At 44.7% G+C, this 9939-nt stretch overlaps 1 protein-coding gene across 1 annotated transcript; it reads right to left on the reverse strand.

The window, feature by feature from the left end:
* Window positions 1-456: 456 nt before the first annotated feature.
* Window positions 457-5642, reverse strand: NEFM (neurofilament medium chain). The gene is made up of 3 exons (XM_082728766.1): window positions 4399-5642; window positions 3597-3721; window positions 457-2324 (listed from the first exon to the last, which is right to left on the reverse strand). Exons 1-3 carry the CDS (start codon window positions 5476-5478, stop codon window positions 953-955), a joined length of 2577 nt encoding a protein of 858 aa, XP_082584892.1. The 5' UTR covers window positions 5479-5642; the 3' UTR covers window positions 457-952.
* Between the last annotated feature and the right edge of the window lie 4297 nt (window positions 5643-9939).

A 9939-nucleotide genomic window follows, 5' to 3' on the forward strand; every position in this document is an offset into this window, starting at 1 on the left:
TTGTGTTTGATATTTCTTGTTAGGACTATTAATTATTTCAGTCCCGCTTTTTCTAGACACATTGTTATAAGTGTCATGATTTTCTTTGTGTCGCAACTCCAAGAAACAAGTTATGGCTCCACTGTCCTCCCTCTCACTTTCAGGTTCTCTGAGTTTTGGGTAGGGTCAAAACATTTGGAAAGGAAGACTTTTATCCCATGAATGTTGCTTTTTTAAAAATCTGATGATTTAATTTTTATTTAAAGTGTTGAGGTGAATGTTGGGCTAAATAAAGATTTTGACACCTAAAAACGTTTTTTGGTGATTATGTTTTCTCTGTGATCAGGAAAATAATGATAAGAAATGCAGGTCACTTGTAACTCCTCCTTTCCCCCCACCAAATAACCTACTGTAGGAAAAGAAAGGGTCAGATAGTGGAGATCACACTTTCAAATGACAGGACACCATGCAATCGACTATGTTTCCAATATGACCTTTATTGAGCAAGTACTGCTGTGACATTGAACATCAATCAACGAAAGGTTGCAAACTGTGCATGTCAACGAGGTTCTCCCATGAACAAAAGTCCTTTTTAAATGCACCAGTGAGGTAAACATAATTATTCATATATAGCTTTCTTAAGGCTAAGAGAGTTCTGTGTTTCATTTATTATTTTTGGCTCAGTTGGTTCTTTGCATAATACATCTCAAGACATCCCGCCCACCCCGGAGTGCCCTCCTTCCAACAGCTTAGGAAATCAGCCAATTCCCCAGGTACATACAATATCATGCATTTCAATCACCCAAAGACTGAGGAGGGAGCACCCTGCGCTTGCATGCATCTCCCTCGTATTGCACAAAGTAAAATACAATGTCTGGAGCCCCCATGGGAGAACCCGTTCTGTTTTGAAGCTGTCAATCACATGCATATTAAAATTGTCATATGGCTTAACCTTTTGCAATGGACTCAAATATTAGTCACTCTGGGTGACTTCCTTTACTATGGCGTGTGAAGTGACCTTCTCTACCTTTTTGGTAGATACTAGCTTCTCCTCAAAGGTCTCTTCATGCTCTTCGACCTTTTGAGTGACGGTTACAGATTTAGTGATGTATTTGGTAGCACCATCGCCCCCCTCACTGGTGATTTTTTCTATCTTTTTGGTCACCACCACTTTTTCCTCACTTCTGTCTCCCCCCTTCTTTTCATCTGCGGGGCTCAAGTCTAGCCCGTTGGTGACAACCCCTTTCTCCTCTTCTCCCCCACTGCCTTTCTCCTTTGTTTCCTGCTCTTCCTCCTTTCCTTCTACCTCCCCATTTACCGCTATGTCTTCTTTCCTGGATTCCTTGGAACCCTGATCACCGCCTTCCTCCTCACCTCCCCCCTCCTCTTCTGCCTTCTCCTTCTCCTTCGGCTGTGGCTTCTCCTCTTTGGCATCTTTCTCCAAGCTCACCTTTATGGATTTGGTGACGGTGCTCACCTCCACCACTTCCTCCTTTACCGGGGACTCTGCCTTCTTCTTCTCTGACACATCTTTTGGCTTCTCCTCCTTTTTCTCCACTTTTTCTTCCTTCGGAGATTCCTTTACTTCTTTCTTTTCTTCCTCCACTTTCTCTTCTTCCTTTTTCTGCTCGGCTTTCTCAGCTCCTTTCTCATCTGCCTTCGGTTTCACCTCTTCCACCGGTGACTTTGGCACGGGAGACTTGGCCTTCTCTGGCTTTTCTGCCTTGGCTTCTGCCACCAGCTCTTCCTTGGGAGCAACCTCTTCACGCTTTTCTTCCGTTTTCTTTTCATCCTCGGCTTCAGCTTCTTCTCCTTCACCTTCGGCCTCTGTTTCCCCTTCTTCTTCCTGTTCCCCCTCCTCTTTTTCACTAGAACCTTCCTTCTCGGATCCTCCTTCTTCGGCTTGGTCTGACTTAGCACCCTCCTCTTCCTCCTCTTCTTCCTCTTGGCCTTCCTCTTCCTCCTTTTCTCCTTCCTCCTCCTCTTTCAGTTCAGGTGCAGCCGCTTTCACTGGAGACTTTTTGGTAGCCACAACTTCTTCTTCTTCAGCTTGCCCCTCTTCCTTTTCTTCTGCCTCTTCTTCCTTCTCCTCTTTCATGGACGCTGCCCTCTCCTCTGCAATGGCTATCAGGGCCTCTTCCATTTCTGATTTCTCATCTTCCACTTTGGTTTCTTCTATGATCTCCTCGACGAATTTGTGTTGGACCTTTAGCTTAGGAGCCTCTACCTTGGTTTTCTGAATCTTACTGGATATTGTGACTGAGGGTTGTCGGTGTGGATACAGTGGCCCAGTGATGCTTCCTGCAAATGTGCTAAATCTGGTCTCTTCACCTTCCAGTAGTTTTCTGAGGACCGAATCAAAAAAGACACGACATAATTAAAATCTTGGTGGCCTTCTGAGTTTCATTACGTTATGGGTAATGCAGCAGATACCTTTCAACAAACAGAATCACACAGGTAAAAGATTCTGTCAAACCAGTGTGATACCTGCTATCATTTCGCTGGTCTACAGCGTCCCATCTGGAGATTCTCATGGACCACTAGCCAATCACTTGCTGCAGTAGCTGACCACACCCAACAGTCCACTAACACACCCAAATGCCAAATCTCAGCTCTGCGGCAGTCTATTCGCTGCCCTGTGAATATGCTGAAAAGCTCCCCCATGGCAAAAAAACCTTAGTGACCTTCTTGAGCACGTGGACTTTAAGGATGAACACTAAATTTCCTTTTGCAAATATGATGTTCAACAAATTTAGAAAACCATTTAGCATGTATCAGAATTTGGCATATATCAAGTTGTAAATTGGTCTGCAATTTTAATCATAAGGCGTCTACTGAATATAGTTATTCAGCTTTCCTGAAGAGAGAGAGCTGTGAATGCAATTTATTCCTGTAATGTTATGATGATGACCTTTTGGTAGTAGAGAGTGTGTTTAGTCAAGGATTTTCTCCTATGAACTTAGTCATCAGTAAGGTGACATCAGTTAGCAGACCTATAACCTTTTTTCTTTTCCTTCTCTGGTCGTGTATCTAGGTCTGTAGATATAAATCTAAATAAAATAGAATATACATATTTTCTCTCTCCATTCTATCTAATATATCTAATATATTCTGTCTAATATATGTGTATATATCTATCCTATCAATCTATAGCTGTTCTCAGCCAGATGATGGCAATAGTAAGCTGTAACGGAGAAATAGAAATTTAATGTCCTGGAATTTGCCCTTGACATTATAAAATCAAAAAGCTGAAACCACGATGTGAAATATTAAAAACTAAAATTCTGTTTTTGCTTCAAACAGTTGGAAAACACTTTTCACTAAAATGAAAAAGTTAAAGCAAAAGCACTGAAATCAATCAGCGCTGTCCCTCAAAACATTTTATTTAAATACTCATTTTAACTAATGTTTACTCTTTTAAAGCTGTGTGGAGAGGTAAAACCACATTTACAATTCTTCAGAATAATTTTTTTTTTTTTTTAAATTAAGAAAGAAAGCCAGGCACTGATTTAAGATTCCTGCCACCTGCTTGCTTTAACTTAAGTGATGGGGGTTGTGCCACAACAGCCTCCGCAGTGCGGTAAGTATTTCCGACCGGTCGGTAGTGAGCACGGTACCTGTACGCAGCGATCTCAATATCCAGAGCCATCTTGACGTTGAGGAGGTCCTGGTATTCTCGCAAATGACGAGCCATTTCCCACTTTGTGCCCCGGAGCTCATTTTCCAACTGCTGGATCGTGTCCTGAAATAGACACAGGCATAGACTCGTCCAACAGCAACTTCTTTCACAAACCACTTGCTACCCCTCCCTCTACTTCCCTCCAGTTCTGTAAACGCTGTAGCTTCCAGTCCCTTAAAACTAAAATAAAAACAGAAAAAACGAAGGAACTATTAAATAAACAGGATCAATTAGACAATATGAGATTTCCTGGGCACACCATGCATTGAGACCAGTGGATCTAGAATTCCTCTCAGCAGGAAAAAAAAAAAAGTTCGGGAAAACCCCTCGGGCAACCTGGCCCTTCTCATCTGAGCTTTTTTGGGTGAAGCCAATTTTAAGTGTTCTTCTGATCACGGCGGTAAAAGTTGAGAATATATGAGTTTCTACACAAGCAATCCTAAACTTGCTGCTCTGTCAACTACCCGAATATGTATCTCCTACTTTAAAACGACACCTCCCGAGAAAAAAAGCAGGTTTAGTAAAATGTCAGAACTGGAGATGGTGGGTGCGGAAGGAGTGAAGAAGGATGGGGAGGGGCGAAGACGCTTTGCGCATAGAACTCGCTCGGTGCAGCGCGAGCGCACTGGCCAGCCGCCACCAGGGAGCGCGGCGGAGAGCGCGCCGGGTCGCGTGCCTGAGCGTCGGGGGCGCGCGGCGCTGGCGCTGGCGCAGGCTGGCCGCGCAGCCGCGTTTCCTACCTGGTAGCTGCTGAGGTCGTGGTTATGGCGCTCCTCGATGTCGCTGAGCTGCCGCTCCAGGGACTCCTTGGTACCGCGCACTGACTCGAGCTCGATGCTCTTGGACTGCAGCTGGCGCCGATACTCGGCGATCTCTTCCTTGGCGGAGCGGATAGCCTCCTTGTTTTGCTCGGCCGCCTCCGTAAGCTTGGCGTAGCGGCACTTAAACCACTCTTCCGCCTGGTGCATGTTCTGGTCGGAGTGGCATTCGAGCTGGGAGCGGATCTCTTTCAGCGCCGACGAGATGTCTGTCTTCAGGTAGTCTTTGCGCTCCACCGTGATGTGCGACGCCTGGATCTGGGCCAGCAGGTCGGCCACCTCCTCCTCGTGATTGCTCCGCAGGAAGGCCACCTCATCCTGCAGCGACTGCACCTTCTTGTCCAGCTCCACCTTGACCAGCGACGCCTCCTCGATGTCTTTGCGCAGCGCGCGGATAGCCGCCTCCGTGTCGTCGCGCAGCCGTGCCTCCTCCTCGAAGCGCTCCTTGAGCCGGTGGATGTCTTCTTCCAGGTGATCCGAGTCCAGCTGCACCTGAGCCTTCTCGTGATTCACGAGCTCGAGGGTGGCGCGCAGCTCGCGGATCTCCTGGTCGTACGCGTCGCCCAGCTGGGCGTGCGAGGCCTGTTTCTGCCGCAGCGCCTGGATCTCTGCCTCGATCTCCTTGTTCTGCTGCTCTAGGTAGTGCACCTTCTCGATGTATCCGGCGAAGCGGTCGTTCAGCCCCTGCAGCTGCTCTTTCTCGTTGGAGCGGGACAGCTTGTAGTCGCCCCCCGGCCCGGAGCCGCCGTTGAGCAGCGACGAAGACTGGCTGAAATCGAGGCTGCTCTCGGCAGAGCTGAGCATGGCCGAGCTGTAGGTGAGGCGCGGGCCAAGCGCGCTGCGCTTGTAGGAGGAGGACACGGTGCTGGGAGAGCCGCGGGACCACGACTGCGAGCGGAAGCCGCTGGACGGGGAGCCACTGACGCGGCTGAAGCTCGAGCGGGTCTCGGTGACCCGCCGGTAGGCGGACGGGTTACCCAGCGAGTCCAACGTGTAGCTCATCTTGGAGGCCTCGGGGCGTGTGGCTGTCACAGCGTTGTGCCGGTCTCGCCGCAGCCCATTTATAGCCGCGGCGGCTGGTCCCGGGCCAGGGCCCCGCCCCGTGGAGGCGGCGGCCGAGGAGGCGGGGACTGCGGGCACCGGGCCGGGGGAGATGAGGGGGGTAAAGGCAGCCTAGCAGTGATTCAGCGCCGGCTCCACGTGGGCCCGCGCCGCATCGGACCCCGGACTTTGCTGCCTGGTCCCGGCCCCTCCCCCAACTCTTCTCTCGGTCCCAGGCCACTTGTAGCCCCCCAAGACCCCTGTCTCCATTTCTCTTCGCCTTCGGATAGCCTTTTAAAGCCTCGGTGCGAGTATTCACCCAACGCCTTTTCTTTGTCTCGTCACTCTTCTACCCGTCGGGCAGCTTTTCTCCCGACCCCCCTGACCACCTTGCTCTTTTCTTATACCCGCGGCTTTCTTTTCTTTTGCTTTTTCTCCATTACTTTTTTCTTTACCCATCTTCTGTGATGAATCTCCTCCCCTTCTTTTGGGCATCTCTTTGCTCTCCCACTTTAGCCTTCTTTAGTCCCACTCACTCCGCCCTTCTGAGTCCCTTCCTCCTGGGCCCTCTTCTTCCCACCCTTACCTTCTCTCCTACTCCTTCCTCCCCTCCCCCTTCTTTCCTGCCCTCCCCCTCCTCTCCTCCCCTCCCCCATCCTCAGTCCCCTCGCCTCCCTCCCCTTCCCCCACACCTCCTTTTAAAGCAGTCCGAGTTGAGCGCAAGCCCAGAGTTGGGCCTAGAAGAAAAAAACAAAAAGACTTTGAAGAACTGTCGGGCAGAAGGCTTCGGGAAGGGGACAAAGAGGATGGGCCTGGGTAGTTATTTGTATTAAAAGTGGGATGTGGCGCTACATTCTGCTTAACGTTTGGGAAACGTCCGCAGCTTCCGCAGGGGCAGAAGGTAAGGCGCTTGTGATCGCTATGGCGCCGGCAGCACCAAGGACAGCGCCCAGGCGGGCGAGCCGGGAGACTTCGCTGCCCTGGGGGCTTGTCACCAAGCTGGGCTTGTCAGGTCGGCGAGGGTTTCCTTCCTCCTCTTCTCCCGGAGTAAATACAATTAAAGCCTGTTTGTAGTGACTCTGTTTGCAGGAGCCAAGCTGGAGTCGAACACTAAGATTTCTCTGCAATGCAGAGTTGGCACAATGAACCGATTGCAGATTTTGAAAACAACTAAAATTCATTAAAGTCAGGTAACAGAAATAATATACTTGTAGCCCCGTTTGAGTTTTCTAACGTATGATAGATGCAAGAAATCAAGAGATAAAGGGACTGAAATTTGAAGGTCAAATATTCCTTGGAAAGGGGAATTTGAAATCTGCTGAGGTGAAAGTCCAGGGGAGTATAGTTTATGAGAAGTTTGAACACAAACAATTGCTTTGTCATCATTCTGTTCAGTACTCCCTGTATGTAACCGCAGTGATTGAAAAGCACCTGAATTAATTTAAAAGTTGCCAAACAGATTCATCACAGCCTTGAATTAAACCAGATTTTTCCCCCTCCATTTAAGATAATTTTCCTCCATTTAAGATACATTTCCTCATTTAGATATTAATGACTGATTTGGAATAGATTTTCCATATCTTTTAACATGTTTATTTCAACAAGGCATCTACATAGACTTCTGATGTCTGGTGCACTGTTAACTGGTAAAATGCTCCTTTATTTTACATAGTGCTTTGGGGTAATTCAGGGTAAAAAAGTTCAGAATCCTGCAAGACAAAGTGAAGAGTAGAGTGTAAGACTGATGACCAAGTTTTCTGAGGCCATAGGCACAAGTGATTGCCTGTGAAATGCTTGGTATGGCTGAAAAGAACCACTGCTTGTGAAAAGCAGACACCCAGACTTAAATATTTTCCTTTCACAACATGCTTTCTTTATGGCGTGTGGTTTTCTTTTCTTTTCTTTCTTTCTTTCTTTTTTTTTTTTTAATGATGTGGTCATGCCAATTAGTAAGTTTCTAGAGGTTTATTATTATTTTTTTTATTTTCATGAGATCTCTTGGCCCATTTGTATTTTAAAGTAGAAGGGGTTAATGTAGGGAGTTACTTTTAGCTCATTAATGTGAAACTGCAGCATTGCGGGCTGTGTGGGGGAAGGATGTTCTAGTTTGCTGAGTGACAGGTTATCTTTCAGGCAAGGAGAGCCCAGGTCTCAAGCTGTTAGGAAAGGCATTTGACATGCGAGGGGATCAATTTGGGACTATTGGAGAGAAAAGGGGGGGGGGAGGAATTTTTGCTTTGATGGATACAAAAGGAAAAGAGAAAGAAAATTTTCTGCCTTTCTGTAAAGTGCTGCCAATCTCCAGGTTGGAAGGGTGACATCTGATAAGGCCAAAAAATGCTAGTTATGTGGTAATTATACCTTAGTTACTTATTACTTTCTGCTTTTGTTAAAAAATTTAAAAAGCCCTTGGGGGCTTCACGTTGCCTTTGCTGTGGAAGGAGTTTCTGCAGTGAGAGCAAATGGTTAACAGGCAGACTGCTGCTGTTAGTTTTCTTCAGGGTTTTTAAAAATGAGATGACTCTGCAGAGAGACATTTACAAGGAAACACATGTCTAACTTCACAATTAGCCCGTTTTGACTTGTATCTAAACTAGCTCAGAAATTGTTAAGCTTCCAACTGGTTGCAGAAGGAGGAAAGCATTGCGTACAAACAAAATACTGGCCAATTATTCAGGCTAAATTCAGTTAGTGACTATAGCTTACAATTGTAACTTTGGTGTCACGTGAAGTATTGTTCAGTCTGGTCACAATAGGATAACCCGGAGAATTATATCAGTCACCTCTTTCAGGGAGAAAAGTTCCCATGGCTTAAAAAATGATTGGTCCAATTTCAGACTGACTGAGATGTTTTATTTTATATTAAACTTTTTACTTTATTCACTCTTTCTGAAGGTGACTTGAAGGTTATGCTCATCAATGAATTTAGTATAGAATCTTATTAAAGAAAGCCATAGCATTCATTTTTCCATCTTTGTCTTATTTTAAAAGAACATTTACCATCCTCATATTTTCCACAGAAAAAAATACAGTTTTGTATTTTTACCCTAATGACACTAAGGCTATGACTCTTCTGAAAATATTAACAAGAAAGAAAAAAACCCATGAGGATTTATCTGAATTTGCAACACTGTTCAGTTTGACTATTAATTTTACTTTTAGAATTTATCCTAAATAGGGACGTTACAGATATGATTTGGATGTAAGACGTTTTTAATTAAATTGTCTCTAGATTGTTGTACCATAAGCTAGAGTGTGTTTTTAATCACTTTATAGGGATATACAGAACAGGCTCTGTGTTCCTTCAGTAAGTAAAGTGCAAAGATTAACTTTGTAGTTAAGAGATAGCTATCCTGAGGGCTTATCTAATGATAATGGGAGAAATACCCTTTGTATAAAGCATTTATTCATTGACTCAAAAAATAAGGTTAGAAAAAATGAGGAGTTGAGTATTTTCTTCCTTCTTTCCATATTTCTTTCCATTTAAAAGAATACTTTTTGATGCACAAGAATGAAAGGAGGATGGGCTATGGGAATGAAGGAGCCAGCAAGATGCTCTAGATGGAAGATACCACTGTCAGATTGGTAGGCTGAATCTATCTAAGATTAATAAAATAATCCGTACTTTCTTCCATCCTGCTGCGATGTCTTGAACTTGGTCATTTTGCCTGGGATCTGATTCTAGAAGTAGTGACAAATAATTGTTTACAAATTGTCCTTTTCTAATTATTTAAGGCATTGTTGGTGTAGGAAGGTCCTGACTGAGTACTGTGGAGTGAGGACAGAAAGAAAATGAGAACTGTAAGAATTCTTTCTATTTTAGCCTTGGGATGTCAAACTTTAGAAGCAGCTTTGACTCTGGTCTTTTTATTTCAGATATTGAAAGCAAAATAAAAATATCCTTGGGAAAAAGCTGTTTCTTGTCAGGCAAATGGGATGTACATGCCCCTATTGTCTTTAATTAAACAAATTCACTGAACCACAGTGTCCTTTTTCTAACATTAGACCCTGAAATGGTGTTTGGTTCCATTGCCAAATATTGTTATTCATTAAATATTGTCTTCTATTTCTGTCAGTGACTGTTTTTATGGAGAGTTAATTGAAGCATTAAAAAAATCAAAAAAATATTTTACATCTTTCTGTTGTTCAAAAATATAAGCTTAATCATCTTCAAAATTCTGTATTTAGTAATTTAGTATTTTATGGGGGAAAGGTTTACCTTTGGCTTTAAGGTAGATTGCTGAGTTTTTTGCTGTGTAATGCCTTCACCCCACCACCGAGAATCAGTCCTGTGGAAGCCAGAGGAGGAGGACATAGAATTTTTAAAAAGTATTTAAGTTACCCTTGCTAAAAGTGATTCTAAAAATAAAGTCCAATAGATGCAAAATAAAAATACTGTATTAATTTCCAGCAATTTTTTAA

The sequence above is a fragment of the Mustela nivalis genome (assembly GCF_964662115.1).
Source record: "Mustela nivalis genome assembly, chromosome: 4".
In the NCBI taxonomy this organism is placed as follows: domain Eukaryota; kingdom Metazoa; phylum Chordata; class Mammalia; order Carnivora; family Mustelidae; genus Mustela; species Mustela nivalis.

Excerpts from the sequence above, each read along its gene's own strand:
- NEFM (XM_082728766.1), bottom strand. The coding sequence starts at position 5,478 with ATGAGCTACACGTTGGACTCGCTGGGTAACCCGTCCGCCTACCGGCGG. Across the intron at positions 3,722-4,398 it reads ACGACCTCAGCAGCTACCAG|GACACGATCCAGCAGTTGGA; the intron begins GTAGGAAACGCG and ends TGTCTATTTCAG. Across the intron at positions 2,325-3,596 it reads ATTGAGATCGCTGCGTACAG|AAAACTACTGGAAGGTGAAG; the intron begins GTACCGTGCTCA and ends TTCGGTCCTCAG.